Source organism: Helicoverpa zea, chromosome 19, assembly GCF_022581195.2.
Source record: "Helicoverpa zea isolate HzStark_Cry1AcR chromosome 19, ilHelZeax1.1, whole genome shotgun sequence".
Classification (NCBI taxonomy): domain Eukaryota; kingdom Metazoa; phylum Arthropoda; class Insecta; order Lepidoptera; family Noctuidae; genus Helicoverpa; species Helicoverpa zea.
The window spans coordinates 433,847-451,596 of record NC_061470.1 but is presented as its reverse complement, the minus strand read 5'-3'; the positions used below and the strand labels follow the sequence as shown (position 1 = coordinate 451,596).

At 45.9% G+C, this 17,750-nt stretch overlaps 1 protein-coding gene across 1 annotated transcript; it reads right to left on the bottom strand.

Annotated features, from left to right (window-relative positions):
• Nucleotides 1–227: 227 nt before the first annotated feature.
• On the bottom strand, nt 228–16,089 carry LOC124639431 (nose resistant to fluoxetine protein 6-like). Its single transcript, XM_047176788.1, has 13 exons — nt 15,851–16,089; nt 15,256–15,398; nt 9,159–9,480; nt 8,911–9,022; nt 8,605–8,692; nt 8,362–8,522; nt 7,984–8,169; nt 7,610–7,789; nt 2,440–2,590; nt 1,800–2,001; nt 1,198–1,227; nt 828–970; nt 228–335 (listed from the first exon to the last, which is right to left on the bottom strand). The coding sequence occupies exons 1-13, from the start codon at nt 15,921–15,923 to the stop codon at nt 228–230; spliced, it is 1,899 nt and encodes a 632-aa protein (XP_047032744.1). The 5' UTR covers nt 15,924–16,089.
• Between the last annotated feature and the right edge of the window lie 1,661 nt (nt 16,090–17,750).

Sequence of the window (17,750 nt, the reverse complement as noted above, 5' to 3'; positions counted from 1 at the left end):
GTAATTATTGTCATAGCTTCTGTTGGTGCATGTATTGTGTCTAGTGTCAAGGTCTATATCTGCTCGTATTGGATACAAGCGTGGTAATATGAGGAATTACATAACTTCTTAAACTTAAGACATCATTTTCTGTGCTACTATCATCATGGGATATTAAAAAACACAGCTTTCCTTAAACGAAGTTTATTGCACATCAATTTATCACTTAGAACTAGAGTGAACAACCCTCATGTGATGAGGACGGAGTATAGCTTCTGGAAGGGTAGCTCCACCGTCAGCGTGAGCGGCACCGCCAGCAGGTACGACAGGAACATCGTCGCTGTGGTGTCTGCCACCTGCAATACCAGCATTGGAAACTTTATTTTCTTAAGCATAAACATATTTTCATAACTGAAATTATTGTTATTATACAAACTATATTACACCTACCATCTATTGATATGAAATACATAAAAATAATAATTACAGAATAGCATCAAAAATCTCCTTATCGCTGCCCATCGGGAGTGTACCCAAGAGGCTGGCATTTGTATGGCAATGCTTAATTTTTGACCAAAATAAAAACCAAAAATAAAGAAAATCTTCCTGTTATTATGTTGGGTAAAATGTACCTCAGTGTGACTATCATCCAGAACTCTATAGTTAAGTTGTTATTGCTTAGTTCTTGCATATAAACATAAATGAATTTAACTGTTTGACTAATGAGATAATCGTTCATGTAGTAATCGAACTGCACACTTCACCACTTTAAGATTTGACATAAAACCTGAACATGCCATAACGAGTAGCTATAAAATGATTGCTTCTGTCCTAGAGATGAGTCATACCGTATGTAGCGTGGAGGTGGTGATTGGCGTGAGTGAGGATCCTGTGAGCATGCAGTTGATGCACCAGTGCAGCAGCAGCACCGGCAGCGACAGCCGCCCCAGCGCGAACCAGCCGCTCCAACTGAACACGTGCCGCAGGTAGCCTGAGAGGCACATTCATGGACTTTGATTTATTAATGGGCATTCCTTTAGTTGCTTCTTATTATCTTTGTTTTTTAGAATAAGAACTTTCCATTTGAATTGATCTGTTCGCTAGCGATATCTTAATGCCTTTATCATTCAATGAATAAGTTATATGTACATGTTAGCCTATAGTTTACAACGGATTAATATTGCAAAATAGTATTTTTTTTGGTAAATTCAGACTCACCTTTATTTTTGGTAATAGCTGCAGATTTTTCTGGAAAACAAAAAAACATCAATGAAACAACTATAGTTCGGCCATTCAGAGAATGCGTTCCTGACACGTCGCGATTGAACTGACGACGTAACTTTGCAATGGCGTTGCAGTTACGATAAAAATATTTTTGCTGGTTGTTTACCGTTTTAACAATTGAGGAGCATTAAAACAACATTATTATATCAATAATCAATGAATGTAGTTACGTCGTCAGTTCAATCGCGACGTGTCAGGAACGCATTCTCTGAATGGCCGAACTATAGCAACATCAACGTTTATCCAGTTCCTAAGTACCTATTCTAGCAGAAATAATAAGTCGTAGTTGAAGACGTTGATAGAACATACATATACCACATCACAGTCATATTACATAAGACCAAATGCATCTCGTGCGCATCTCAAGTGCTCGACAATACCTGGTGGCCCTTTTTTTCTAGAGGCAACTCGGGTGAGTGACCGGTGAGGGAGTGTCAGACTCTTACTGACTTAAACCCATCATGTTCCTTCGAAGACTTTTTATGTACCAGGGCCGCGGTCCTTCGAACGATCCCGCAGCAAACTATATGACGTACCATCAGCGTGTCGCAGTGGCGGCGCGGTGCTGCCGTTGCAGATGCCGAAGAGCAACAGCGCCGCCAGCAGCAGCAGTCCCGGGCGCTCCAGCGCGAGCAGCAGCGCGTGCCAGAGCCGCGAGCCGCCGCCGCGCACCAGCCACCCGCTCGCCGTCCAGCACGGCATCAGCGCCAGCACCAGCTGGCACGCCATTATCAGCCGCTGCCAGGACAGATTAGGATATTCCTTGAGAATAGTAACAAGGAAGAGTGGAAGCCGAATACATATTGCGCTCACCCCAAATAAAATTGGGAACAGGGCAAGAAGAAAAAGAAGAAGAGACTGCATTGCTCGACTAACCACAATGACTGTCTCTTAAACTCTAAAAAAGTTCTACGTCTCTTGATATTGGAGATTCATGATGGATCCTACGTGTGCCAGCATCCTTCTACCAACTTTGTAATAAATAAGTATTAAGTAGCGATTTACTCAATGCCATATCTGTTATTTGATCGTGTAAATATGAACTGGACTTAAACCTTCCCTCCTTACCTTCGCCCAGTATCAGTATCAACTATCATGATAGGTAGACTCAGATGATGCATTTATTTGATATCTACATAGTTACCAACAGTAATCAGTTACAAAAGAATTGCGTACCTTATGGTCCTGTGGCTTAAAGCCTATGTCCCTGAGATGGTGCAGCAGATGTGCCATGAACAGCCCCAGCAGCGCGGCGGGCAGGCTCCCGCACGGGTGCGTGTAGTACTGGCTGAACGACGGAGTCGTCTCGAACTTGTTGTGGATGTTACTGGGGATAAAAGAATTATTATACGTAGGTTTTGTTGTTGCAGATTTTAAGAAATGATGTTGAGTTGCATTGCTGTCGAATAAAGGTATACAGTTATGAAGATTCTTGTAATATTCCGTTCTCACTTTAAAGACTCCTCGATTAGAAAATTTGAACAACTTGGCGACAGCAGAAAACTCTGTTACTAAACCATTCGAGCGAGGAATCAACACTATATACTATACTAGCTCGTGCCAGCGGTTTCACCCGCATCCCGTGGGAACCTCGGCACGAACCCGGATAAAAAGTAGTGTATAGCCTTCCTCGATAAATGGGCTATCTAATACTGAAAGAATTTTTCAAATCGGACCGAGATTAGCGCGTTCAAACAAACAAACAAAAAAAACAAACTCTTCAGCTTAATAATATTAGTAGCGCGGCGGTCACCGCCGGCGCCGGACGTGTGCGAGAGCAGGCTCTCCACAGTACCTGGCGTGTCCGCTGGAGGGCGCCACAGTGTCGTGCACAGTGTCGAGCACGGCGGCGAGCGCCGTCAGTAGCGCGGCGGCTACCGTCGGCGCCGGCGCTTGGTAACAACATCTCCCAAGCCTGATCGGAAATCCCCCGAAATTGTGTCTTGGCTAAATAGCAGACCACCACTGGTGGCAAGACACCGAGGCATTGCAGGAAGGGCTAGAGGCAGCGATAGGGATCGTGTTATCGTATGTCAAACTGCTGCATCTAACATCTCTCCGATCGTAGCGGTTCACCGTTCCATCGGATAAAGGGATGTTAGACGAGAGAGTGCTCTTGCGTTTGCGCGTATTTTTGAGCACTATAATATATCCTGCGCATCTGACTGCTTCCGTATAATGGACCCCGATTTGGCGAAGACTAGTGGCGATAGGTTGAGGTAGAGAGGTTCGGGCTGATGCAACCTGAGCTTTGTCTGAGACCTGCACACTAGCGGCTCTGGGGGTGTGAGTACATGCCGTGGTCGTTTTCTCTTTGAGCTGGGGGGACAGAGGGAATCCGGCAGCACCCAGAGCGACAAAGCAGCCCTTTTTAGGGGAGCACTGCTTTCCTTGCTCAGCCTGGGAGGGGGCTAGAAAAGGTGCCCTAAAAAAATGCTCACCCCAAACACTTTTTGGATAGCAGTAACCACGGCTGCTTCCGCATCTTTTTATTCGTGGTCGACGCAATAGTAATAAACTTAAAACACTTTTACTGACTTTTGGTGCATGGAATGTTCGCACCCTTCTCGACCGCGAGACAAACGCCTGACCAGAACGAAAAACGGCCATAGTTGCTCGAGAACTCCGCCGCTACAACATTGATATAGCTGCTGTAAGCGAAACCCACCTTGCCGATGAGGGCGAGCTAGTCGAGCATGGCGGTGGCTACACTTTCTACTGGAAGGGCACTGCTGCAACAGAACCAAGAAGGTCGGGAGTTGGTTTTGTGATCAAGAATAATCTTGTGAAGACACTTCAAGAATGTCCAATCCACATTTCGGACCGTATAACCACATTGCGCCTTCACTTAGACGGTGACAATTTCCTTAATGTTATCAGTGTCTATGCACCGACGCTAGGTAGTTCTGACGACATCAAGGATAAATTTTATGAAGAACTTACACAATGTCTCCATAAAATACCGAACAGAGAAAAGATTCTCTTGTTAGGGGACTTCAATGCTAGAGTTGGTCGAGATTATGAAGCGTGGCCTAAAGTTTTGGGTAGACATGGGGTAGGCAACATGAACTCTAATGGCCAGTTGCTGCTTAGTTTATGTGCTCAATTCCAACTTGCAATCACAAACACCATGTTTCGCCTTGCTGCTAAGCACAAAACTACGTGGATGCATCCACGATCTAAGCACTGGCACCTCACTGACTATGCCATCACGAGGCAGCGAGACATCTCTCTGGTCCTAGTCACTCGTGTTATGCGCGGTGCTCATTGCTGGACGGACCATAGACTAATTGTCACCAAACTGCGTCTTTGCCTTCGGCGACCATTCAGGGCTAGCAGGAAAAAGCCTCAGAACATAAACATTGAGAAACTCAAACATCCGGGACCCCGAATCAAATACGCTGAAACGCTGGCATGTGATATACACTCTCATCAAAATACCGGTGATATTGATGCAGACTGGAACGCTTTATCGTCGTCCATTCTTGACGTAGCCATTAACACCATAGGTCTAAAAAATAAACGCAAGCAAGACTGGTTTGATGAGAACGACGAAGTTCTTTCTAAAGCTATTGCCAAACACCGAGAACTTCTCAAGCGCAGTAATAACAGCGCACTTATAAGAGAGAGTGACCGTGAGTTGCGTAAACTCACGAGACACACTAAAGATAAATGGTGGCAAGACAAGGCTCTATACATCCAGTGGCTTGCTGATAGTAATCAGTTCGGTGATTTCTATAGCGAAATTCGCAATCTCCTGGGTACCACCAACTTCATAAAGGTACCACTGAAGTCGCTGGATGGTAAAAGTCTACTGAAAAGCAAAAATGAAGTGTTAGATCGTTGGGCAGAACACTTCAATAAGCTACTTAATGTAGATCGAACAGCTGATCTACACTACATAGACAGTTTGCCTCAACTTCAAATAGCAGAAGAATTGGATGATGCCTTGTCTGAGGTGACATGAGGTGCTTTGTGCCTTCAAACAACAGCAAAATTAGCGTGCGGTTGGCCTAGACCTTATACCAGGTGAACTTCTGAAGTACGGCGGCGAGGAACTGCATTCGCGCGTCTGGGAAATGTTTGTGCTTATGTGGGAGAAAGAACAAGTTCCTGAAACTTTTAAGTTATCACGCGTCAGGGCTCTCTTTAAGAACAAAGGCGACCGGTCGGAATGTGGTTCTTACCGCGGTATTTCACTGCTCTCTGTCTCTGGAAAAGCCTTCGCCAGAGTACTTCTGAACCGCCTCAGGAACCTCTCTGAAAAGATTCTGCCGGAAACCCAATTTGGTTTCAGACCAGACAGAGGAACTTGTGAGGCAATATTCGCAGTCCGTCAACTCCAGGAAAAAAGTAGAGAGCAGGGACAGCACTTGTATCTCTGCTTTATTGATCTGGAAAAAGCCTTTGACTGCGTCCCTCGCGAGGCCCTCTGGAAGGTACTGAGAAAGTTGGGGTGTACAGAGAAGTTCATAAGACTCCTGCGACTCCTGCACGATGACATGCAATGTTGTGTAGCGGTTGAAGATGACCAATCGAGCTTCTTCTCCGTCACCTGTGGAGTGAAGCAAGGTTGTGTCCTGACTCCCACATTGTTTGCGTTATATTTCGCAGTTGTAGTCCGGGAAGTATTGACTTCTTCTCCTGAAGGAGTTCGTATTCGTTATCGGACTGACGGCAAACTTTTTAATCTGAATAGACTCAAGGCGACCACAAAGGTGTCCTATGCACATATACAGGACATTATGTATGCAGATGACCTCTGTTTCGTGGCTGAATCCCCTGAAGTCCTGCAACAGCTAGTCACGAACCTTCACAAGCAGTGCTGTACATTTGGTCTAAAAATCAGCATCAAAAAGACAGAAGTGATGTCTTTAGACAATCACGGACGTCAAGAACTGACCATTATGCTTGGTGAAGATGTGCTGAAGCAGGTCGATAAATTTCGATATTTGGGGAGCATTATAACATCTTGACGCCGAAATCAATAGCAGAATTGGTGCTGCAGCCGCTGCTTTCGGCAAATTCGACAAGAAGGTCTTCAGCTCCCATGATCTAAAGATATCCACAAAGGTCTCTGTGTATATGGCAGTTGTGTTGCCTTGTATACTCTACTCAGCGGAAACATGGACACCGTACCGACGCCACATCAAGCAACTAGACCGCTTCCACCTCAAATGTCTGCGCAAAATATTAAATATCCGTTGGTTTGATCGTGTGCGTAACACAGAAGTGTTGAGGAAAGCCAATGTAGGTGGCATTGAAGCATACCTCATGAGGAGACAGCTTCGTTGGTGCGGGCATGTACTGCGCATGCCGGATACTAGAGTGGCCAAGCGCATCCTCTACTCCGAGTTGCAGGAGGGCAAGCGGAAACGTGGCGGACAGCTGCTGCGATACAAGGATGTGCTGAAGCGCCACATGAAAAGCTGTTCCATTGAACAGTCTCAGTGGGAGAATCTGGCATCCAACCGCAGAGACTGGAGAAGCCGCGTTAAAGCCAAAGTTTTTGACTTTGAAGCACGCCGGCTTTCTGAGTTGGATGCCAAACGAGATGAGTTGAAAGCTCGACCACCTGTAGCTATCAACTACAACTTTGTGGCTGGTACCCTGACATGTCCGCAGTGTGCGCGGACTTTCACGCACAAAATTGGATACTCCAGCCACATGAGAGCACACGCACGCCATTAGGGTCGAAGTGGTCGCCGTTGCCGAAATCAGCGTGGAAGATTATTATTGGGGGTAAACATTTCTGTTTCTTAGCCTTTTGGCTAGTTTTGACTACATTTACGGGCGGGCGCCAAGTAAATGTAGCATGTAGTGTGTTTTTATTGTGTGTGTGTAGTAGATGTTATGCTTTGTTCATCCAACTGCATGAACTTTCTGACGATACGACAGGTGTTAAGAATTGCAGCTTTTTGAAGAAGAATGTAGGTGGAGTCTTTGAGATCAAGTAATTTGAGGCTATGGTGAAGGTGATTCGGTATGACACCCGTGGTGGAGAGGACTATAGGTATTACATACACTTTGTCTTGTCGCCAGATTCTGGTGACTTCGTCTTTAAGGTCTGCATATTTACTTATTTTCTCGCCTATTGTTTTTTGCAAATTATGTGTGTTGGGTACTGCTATGTCTATGAGGTAAGTGATTTTGTTGATTTTGTCCTGAAGTGTTATGTCTGGTCTGTTGTAGTGTATTGTCCTGTCTGTGAGAATAGCGCGGTCGTAGTAAAGTTTGTGTGTGGTGTTTTCTAAAGATTATTATTATTATTATAGATACCTACAATGTACACAATATTTTGAAAGAACAATTGTACCCATAGATGAACCAGTTGTTATGAACGTACTTGGGCATGGAGACGAACATGAAGGACTTCCAGTCGTTGACGTAGCCTCGGTAGGCGTTGAGCAGCACAGCGCCCAGGAAGCCGGCACCCAGCAGCCACAGCGCGCGCCCACGCCGGCGGGGCAGCCACAGCATCACCACGCACCCCACCAGGTGCAGCTGCATGTCCACTGCCAGGAACCTGGGGAGCAGAACAAAGCAATAAAATACCTAAGTACTGCAAAACTTGGTATCACAAATAAATTGTCTTTATCTTTCAATTACATTTTTTTTCTGGTCTTCAGTACTGACATACAACAATAAGTGAACGCAATTCGTACAATATACATTAACATTCTCACTCAGTCGAACACCTAAGATGATCGTAGTACTGACCAGGTCTGCCACTGGCACATGAGCTCAGGCTCGATGAAGTTCTGCAGGAAGAGCACGTTGGGCCAGAACTTGCGGCGACAGATGTTGCTCTCGCGGCCCACCAGCATGGGCCACATGGGGCCGTCGCGCGTCAGCGGCCACCACGTCGCCGAGAAACCCATCACCAGTATGTATAACGGCGCTATCCTGGAATTCAATACAAACTTTTATAAAAAATATGAATGACTTTTATGACTTCCTCGTATTATAAAAAATGATATTTAAATACTTTCTGTTATTGGCGTCAGCAAAACTATTATTACCTACAGTTTTCGTGTGTCTATTGAACAAGATAAGTCAGTATCGTCAACCTTAATCTAAAACCTGTTGACTTTGTACCTGAAGATTCTCTTGAGCATCAGTTTGGGCAGCAGCGTAAAGCTGGGTGGCTGCGGCGCCTGCAGCAGCGAGTCTGCCAGGAAGAAGCTGGACAGCATCAGCAGTATCTGCACGCTGGCTGTGCCGTTCTGCAGCAGCATCATCGCTGGCCATCGCGCCAACTGCACAAAGGAGCATCAAATTATTAACCACAGCAAAGTATTTCGAGTCGTTGAGAAAATAGACAAGCTACATAGCACTGACCTCTTCAATATGTTGCGGGTTCTGTATATAGAGTATGTGGTGCAGACAGCCCGCGTGCACGAACACCACCAGCGCCACCATTACCACTCTGTAATATTTGCCTTTCATATACCAGCTGATCACCAATGTGACTTTCAAAGTTAGCAATACTAAGAGTATCATAATAACTGCCGACAAGGAAATGAAAAACATGAGAGGAAAACTTTTCCACCTTATCTACTGGGTAGTTAGAAATCGCCAATCTGACTATAGTAAATGAACGGTAATAATGCATGCAGAAGGCATAATCTTCCAAGGGTGATGTACCTGAAAGCCTCGAGAGTGAGCAGCGTGTCCAGCCTGGGGTCACCGGCAGGGTACGGCGTCTTCAGGTGCTGCCAGTTGGACGCCAGCGACCACGCCGTCAGCACTCGAAGCTCTGCAATAGTTCTCATGTTTGCACTTCGATCTCATCTCGTTACATATGGACGTACCCACCTATATACACGTCATTAATTTACTTGGCGTTTAGAGTATTATATACTACTTTATTGCTATTGTAAGAAGCAACTTACTTTTAATGCTCTTCGTGTTCACATCATACACAGTCCCCACTACATTGAGGAGCACAATAACTGCCACCGCATACAAGAATACTCGGTGCGGCGTCTCTACAGCGCTGCCGGTGCTTCTCAGCGCTTCATGCTTGGTGTGCGACCGGCAGTAGCTGAGCTCGATCAGCTCGGCTTTCAGGCAGAGGCGCTGCAGTTGTTCCGACATGCAGCGCTGGAAGCGACGCGAGGGACTGCCGCTGGTGATGTTGGGGCAGCGAGAGCTCACGCAGTAGCCGCGGTGCAGTAATGTGCGGTTGAAGTTGTGCCGGTCAATAGAGTACTCCTGTGTTACACCGTATAGATATGTCAAAGAAAGAAAGAAAGTCAATTTTCACGTGTAAAGACGCATATACGCAATACGCATTGACATAATAGAAAAAAAATTTAGGGGGAATGTATGCGTCTTAAAACGCGCAATACGACAATCGCTCAGCATAATGCTGCGACCCGAAACGAGACAGCTTTCAGCGATAGCTGGTGCTACCGTGATAACGTCATCGACGCGTGTCCATTAATTATTTATTTACGTACTTATCAATATATATCTTCAGTAATAGATATCTTCAGTTTCATAAAAGCGTTCACAATGTTGTGAGGTACGCTTGGCTACACCACCCACAACATGAGAATGAAGACCGCTCGCGCCGAACGCGTTATATTTACGTGTGCTATCTCGCTCGCGCGCGCATCTGTCTCGTTTCTTTTAGGTACTCACAGAGTCTTATCAGAGCGTTCTTATTGGACAATCGCGCGACGTTCTCGCCTGAGCGTTAGCACTTCTTCGGCCCCTGTGATTTTACACTTAAGCTCGTTTTGTATTTACATTTAAGATCCTCCGAGCCCTCTGACTCCTCTTCCTCCGAAGACGACTTCACCGTCGTACAGGGAGGTAAGAGGAAAAAGAATAAAAATAATGACAAGGCGCGCAAGACCATCGCCCTTGCCGCATCCCCTCTCCCTAGCCCGCCCGCTGTGTCTACAGCATCCCCCGCCCCGTCACCCTCGACCTCACAGGTCGCTTCCTCCCAAGGTGCCGCTAAGCCCAAAAGCGCACCTAAAAGCAAATCTCCGCCGCCTGTATACTTACAGGACAAGGCGAAATGGACCGAAGTGTCCAAGCTGTGTGTTGATCGTAAGATCAACTACAGATCGGCCTCCAATACCGGAAACGGTATAAAAATCGTCCTCCCTACGTCAGACGACTATAGGGAGATAACTAAAGCGCTAAGAGCGAGGAACATTTCGTTCCATACATACTCCCTCCCTGAGGAAAAACCTCTCCGGGTCGTCATTACCCGTATTCCGAAGGAAATCCCTTCGGATGACATTTTAAGTGACCTTAAGTCACAAAACATCCCTGCGACGCAAGTCCATAGGATGCACCGCGCCCGCAGCGGCCACGCCTTCGACATGGTGCTCGTAGTATGCGAGCCGTGTCCTTCTAAAATCCACCCGATTTTTAACATCAAATCGGTGTGTAATTTAACCGGCATCTCAATCGAGAAGCCAAATAGATCTGGCATTGTATCCCAATGCCACCGTTGCCAACTGTGGGGTCACTCACAGCGCAACTGTTTCGCCCAGCCTAGGTGCGTGAAATGCCTAGGCCAACACGGCACCTCCGACTGCCCACGACCCAAGGACCGCACTCTGTGCACCGAGCCTCCGAGCTGTGTACTCTGCGGCGCCTCAGGCCATCCCGCCAACTACCGCGGCTGCCCAAAGGCCCCAAAAACGTCTCCAAGCTAGCCAAGCGTGCAAACGCCCGCCAGCTAAGGGAAAGCCCATCAGCGAGGCTACCTACCGCTCAACTTCCCGAGCGTCTCAGCCCACAACGGCCCTCCCCATGGAACCCTCTCAACCATCAGAGAGCCTTTCCAACCCCGAGGCCAACTCAGCCCCAGCCAACTCCCGCCCCGGTGAATAATCCCACCGCGGCGCCCGCGAGCTTACCTCGCGTCCCTCCCGTCCTTCCCTCCGCGCCCTCCGCGCCCTCCGCGGCTCCTATAGCCGCCAAGCCCGCGCAAGCGCAAGTGATCGTGCCCTCTTCTAGCCCAGTATCAGCGCTCAGTTCTATGAACGTTATACTGAGCACGTTCAGTGTATTCACGAGCGACAGAGCTCAACAACTTTCGAGGGAGATAGTCGCCAGCAATGGCGACCTTATCAAACTCTACTCCATTATGCAGGAGTATTCAGACGTCGCCCAGGCAGTTCAAAACCTGCCTCACTTTAGGAAATAGAAATGGATAATACATCCAAAATTAAACCCCATTCCCTTAGGCTTGGCTATTATAATGCCAACGGTATTCTCGGCCAACGCGACGAGATCTCCGCCTTCCTACAATCCCATAAGATAGACATTCTTCTCGTACAAGAGACCTTCCTAAAGCCGCGTGTACGCGGACCTAATATAGCTAACTATAAGTTAATTAGAAATGACAGGATCACACGCCACAAAGGCGGCACGCTTATCTATTATAAAAGATCGCTACATTGTGTAGAGATCACTCCCCCCGACTTAAGCTGCATTGAAGCCTCGATCTGTCGACTAGCCATGTCCCATCACCAGTCGATCACTCTCGTATCGGCCTACTGCCCTCCCACGTCCTCATCCTTTCAGTCCTACGACCCGATCCTTTTCACGAACGATCTCAGAGCCTTACTAGGCCTGAGCGACTCTGTAATAATAGCAGGCGATCTAAACGCCAAACATCCCGCCTGGAATAGCAACACTACTTCTCCAAGAGGCAGGTTGCTATTCAATCAGTGTGAATCCCTCAACTTCGATGTCATCGCTCCGATGCATCCCACTCACTTTCCTAATATAGTCGACCACCTTCCCGACGTTCTCGATGTAGCGCTCCTCAAGAACGTAAACTTACGTTTACATTCGATCGAGGTACTACACGAGCTCACCTCCGACCACAGACCGGTTCTTGTGGAACTAGCCTCGCGCTCAGGCCCACTCGACCCGGATCGCCCTCCTCCCACCCAGATTGTCACGGACTGGAGAATGCTAAGCGAAAGCTTGAAATCCTCCTCCGCCCAGTTAGAATCAATTCCCGATGAAATCAACTCAGTCGCTGACATGACGGGCGCGATCGGCTCGTTCACCGAGCACGTACAATCCACCGTGGACAAGTGTTCACGTAGAGTTGAAGCGACGAGCTTTCATCGCTTCAAGCTCCCGGATGACGTGCGTGCTCTGGTGACCGAGAAGAACGCGGCTGTCCGTGCCTACAGTACTTTTCCCTGCGACGCTAACAAGTCTCACATGCGTAACTTACAGCGTGCTGTAAAGGAACGCCTTGCTGAGATGCGTCAAACGCGCTGGGACAAGACGCTGAGCGAACTCGAGCCGACTCATCAAGCCTTCTGGCAGCTTCAAAGGAAACTCAAATCCGATGAAGTAGCTTCCACCCCGCCGATCAAACGCCCCGACAATTCCATCGCCTTCGAGGCCGATGAAAAAGCGGAATGTCTGGCCGACAGCCTCGAGGCTCAATGCTCGCCTAGTACCCAACCGGTCGACCCGGTTCACCTACTAAAGGTCGAAGCCGAGGTCGAGCGCAGATCCTCCCTACCACCGCAAGAAGACCCCGACGATCCCTTGCCTGCCGTCACTCCAGACGAAGTGGCAGAGATCATCAAACGTCTCAAACCCCGTAAAGCTCCGGGCCCAGATAGAATAACCAATAAAGTGTTCAAAATCCTACCCGCTTCCCTCGTAATGCTCATGACCGCGATCTTCAATTGCGCCATGACCCATAACCTGTTCCCACAGGCATGGAAAGAGGCAACCGTAATCGGTATTCCCAAACCCGGTAAACCAAAATCAGACCCGTCCAGCTATCGCCCTATCAGTTTACTCAATGTGTTCGGCAAGATCTACGAGATACTTATCTATAAGCGTCTCAAAGATTACGTCGAAGCAAAGAGTCTTATTCCATTAGAACAGTTTGGTTTTCGAACCCATCACTCTTGTGTCCAACAAGTCCACCGCATCGTGGAAGGTGTGAGTCACGGATTCCAACGTGGCCAACTCACCGGTACGATTCTCTTCGATATAGCAAAGGCATTCGACAAAGTCTGGCACAAAGGCTTGATTTACAAGCTTTACCAACTCGGTGTCCCAGACCGTCTCGTCGTCATCTTACGAGACTTTTTGTCGAATCGCACCTTTCGCTATCGCATAGACGGCACTCTTTCTTCGGCCCACCCTATAAAAGCTGGCGTCCCACAAGGCTCGGTACTCTCCCCCATCCTCTTCACGCTATACACTAGCGATATTCCTAAGAACAAGCATGTTCAATTAGCCCTATTCGCCGACGACACGGCAATCTACTGCTCAGGCCGCAGCCCAGGCAACACCCTAGGTGTCTGGACTAGGCTATGGAGAATCGAACTCCACCCCGACAAAAGCCAGGCCATACTCTTTTCGAGCCCTCGCCGTAGGCTTCCTCCCGCGCCCCCGTCAGTCACCATGTTTGGTAGACTGATTCCTTGGAAGGAGCATGCCAAATATCTAGGTGTAATCTTAGACCAGCGCCTCTAGCATTCGCCGAGCACATACGTAAGGTGCGCTCTAGAGCAGCCTTTGTGTACGGCAGATTGCACTTCTTGCTCAATTCAAAGAGCAAATTATCTCTTAAATGCAAGTTACGCCTCTACGTATCGTGCATACGCCCCGTCATGATGTATGCTTGCCCTGTGTTCGCACAGGCAAGCCATCGCCGCCTTCACAGAATGCAGGCCCTTCAAAACCGTGCTTTACGGAAAATCACAGGAGCTCCCTATTATGTTCGAAATGAGATTCTTCATCTCGACTTAAAAATCCCCACCATCCGCCAGTATATGAAGCGTGCCACCATACGGTACTTCGAACGCGCTGAGAAACACGATAACTCACTTATCGTGTCAGTCAGTAATTACACTCCCTCCCGCATCAGTAGGATTCGCCGCCCTAGGCATGCCCTTCTAGAACCTGACGATGAGATAACTGTCCTCCAAGAGAGTAGTAAACTCACTAGCACCCTACACAAACACAAACCGCGTTCGTACAAACCTCGCCGCCGAGGTCCGCCGCGACGTCCTGTTCTCTGTCCTCCCGACCCTTGCTCATCGAGCCAGCCCGCGAGCTAAGCCAGTAGCTTTAAATTCCCCATTTAATAATAATGATCATATGATCCAGCCTGTCCCTTTGCTGCCTCCCCAGCGACGCCCTAAGCCGAGGTCCGACCCCACAGGGGGTACCCTTAGCGCAGTCGATTAGTTGATAAGTTGTTTACGCCCCTGGCTGGAGGCCTTAAATTCTAGGCATCCACAGGGAAAAGTCCGGTTAAGCAGTACACGGCCTCCTAGGCTGAACTGCGAGATGCCATACCAAAAAAAAAAAAAATACATTTAAGATACTATATACTCTTCTACTTTACACCATCATCGTTGTTTCATTTCAACATTACCTGCATTGCTGCTGCAATGTCATATTTAAGGTCTCTTCATTGTAACGCTTTATGATTTTGCCAACAATACGGGTTGGGTAGGGTTTTTTTGGCAAGGTGACCGTTACGGAGGAAAAAATCGTAACGCAGAGTTACAAAAAATGGCTAAGGTAAAGTAAACGTTATTCAGTAAGATGAATACCGCGGGATTATTGGAGAACATTGCAAAGTTTTCATTGATATTCTTTGTTAACATATAACATATTATCATCAGTTAAAATAAAGACTATAATGTCGGGACATAATGTCGGGACACCTTTTCACACACGGTCGGTTAGCTCCATGGTAAGTTATTAATTAACTTGTGTTATGGGTGCTAACACAACTGATAAACTACATATAGCTACACATATACATATTTATAAATACATATTGTAACACCCAGACCACGACCAACAAGCATGCTCATCACACAAATGTCGACCGAACCGGGAATCGAACCCGGGACCTCAGATTCGGCACACCGGCTTGGTGACCATTGCGCCATAGAGGTCGTCAATAGCAATACCATGAGCACTCCTATTAAATTTTTTGACTGTGTGGGAAGATGTTACCGTCATGAGCAGGTAGGTGGGGTGAGGCTCGGAGACCGGCTTGACGCTGAAGGTGCCGAGGCAGTACAGCCCCCCGCGCCGCGCCAGGCACGACTCAAACTCGTCCAGGTGGAACAGCCGCGGGAACTGCGCGTACTCCTCGGCTGTGCACCAACATACATGTCAATCTCTCATAGAATAGGTACAATCTACATTTATATACAAAAGAGAGTCGTGTTAGTTAGGTACACAGAACTCAAGCTTAGACCCAGGAGAAGTTTTTTTCACCATCAGGGAAGCGGGTGAAACCGCGGGCAGAAGCTAGTTTACAATAAACACTAATGGCCTTACTACAAAAACTTTAACCACTGTTTTACACTGGTCTAAAAAAAATGTGGCTCCAAAATGAACCATATGTCAACGTCATAATTTGACATTTTTTTAGACAAGGCATAAACTGACGTTTAAAAGTTTTTGTGGTAAGACGGTAAATGTTTCACATTTCATTTGAAAATTCAAGTAATATTTAACTACATTAACAAATTGTTTATTGTACAACAGGTTAGGTTAATAAACTGCCGTTTTATTTTTATTAATAATATTATTGGTATCTCACTGGTAACTCCTGCTGCTGCCATGGAGCCGGCGACCACCACAGCAAGGAACCTCACCACCACTTCTCCCAGCATCGTCTATTCTTCTAGATCCTTCTAGATCAGTCCTTTTAAATTGTATCACACTATCACTATGATTTAATGAGCATGAGCATTTTTTGAATTAGTTAAAATAAAACTTTTATCGCTTGTAATAATAAAATGCAGTAATTCACGCGCGTACGCGCAGGGTAGCCGAGAGCACTTTGTTACAAATCGCAATAATATTACCCACGAATAATTAAACCCGTATCCTTTGTTAACGGGTTTTTTTTTATCGTAAGGCTATCTACAGAAATCTGCTCTTATTTTCATATTTTTTAGAGGTCTTTGAGCCTAAAAATAATCGAAAGGTCTTAACCCTGATATGCCCATAGGGGCGATTTCGGACAAAATTGTGCCGTCACTGTTAATGCATAATAATCGCGTACTGTATGTTGAATTTAATTTAAACTCTATTTATCAATAGGTGCAATAAACATTTTGAAGCCTGAGACAGTAACTTTGACACATGACAATTTCGAGTGACAATTCAGGCGCAAGCTTGTTTAAGTATTTCTTGAAAAAGTTTGCGAACGATCGGATGCAAATGTATGTTATTTTGCCGTATCAATGGTTTTTTTATGTTCAGACGGCTGGCAGGAGCTGGATGCGAGAAGCCGAAAATCGATCTCAGTGGCGTGCACTTGGAGAGGCCTATGTCCAGCATTGGACTGCGATAGGCTGATGATGAACGGTTTTTTTTTTAAAGTAATCCAATGAGTGTTTCATAGTTGGATATATTGGTTTTCCAAAATGGTATATTTTCCTATTCACAATTGGTTATTCGGGTTTCTTGGGTCCGTAACAACCTTGCACATAATCGAGCTTTAGGTATATTGTTTTTCTTAGATTTTAGGTAGGTGTGTACTCTCAACAAATAATATAGCCGATTCCCTGGAGGTCTTCGATGACGACGAAGGTATTCAGGCCATCGATATTTACATAGATGTTTACGATAGGATCACGTCGGATGGTGATGCAGCCGAACAATATAATATGTCGATTGGATCGTCATTAATCAACAGCAAACATTATTTTTATAATTCATTGTAACGCTGGTTTAATAGAATAATAGTCGGCCACAGATAGATGGAGATTCATTTGTTTGTCGGTACCATCATTATTTTCCTATTTTTAAACCAAGTCAAAGTTTTTAATGATTGATTGCGAATATAAAGCGTTTGATTTTCATATCAGAGCAACAATGACAGTCCTACGGAACCGCAATCGTAAGAAATATATTAAAATCAGTTCCTCGCGCATGCGCGTGACCTTCACGCAGTCATAACCCGACACCCTTGTTAATTGAACCACTTTAGTAATAACTACGTGTATTTATTCAATAAAATATGTTTTCATTGAGTCATTTACTTTATTTCTTATTATGTACAAAGCTTAACGAATAATGGCAACTATAATTATCATAATATCACTTCATTTATGTAGTTGTATGCAATAACAAACTTAAATAAATAATATTATGTAAAATCAGCAAAAAAGTCCATTAACAACAATATTAACTACTTATCAAAATTGCAGTACGTCGGGATATTTATATCTCAAATGCAAGATGTTTTTATTCCCGGATGTTTATTATATTTATTGCAATTTATTTTGTTAAGTACGAATGACAGTAATGTATGCAAGATTTTAACGTCCACGAATATTGCAATTTTGTTTTTTTTAACGGACTTTTGTTGCTGACCATGTTGTTCATAACTTTAGGTCAATGTTATAGCATTGTACCTGAATATAATTGTTTCGCTTAATTTACACGTAAAGCTACAATTAAATAATTTAAAATTAAATCTTAAACTATAC

Coding starts and splice junctions, on each gene's coding strand:
- LOC124639431 (XM_047176788.1), bottom strand. CDS start 15,923: ATGCTGGGAGAAGTGGTGGTGAGGTTCCTTGCTGTGGTGGTCGCCGGC. Junction 8,693..8,910: donor CTCACTCTCGAGGCTTTCAG/GTACATCACCCT, acceptor CAAATATTACAG/AGTGGTAATGGTGGCGCTGG. Junction 8,170..8,361: donor ATGCTCAAGAGAATCTTCAG/GTACAAAGTCAA, acceptor ATTGAATTCCAG/GATAGCGCCGTTATACATAC.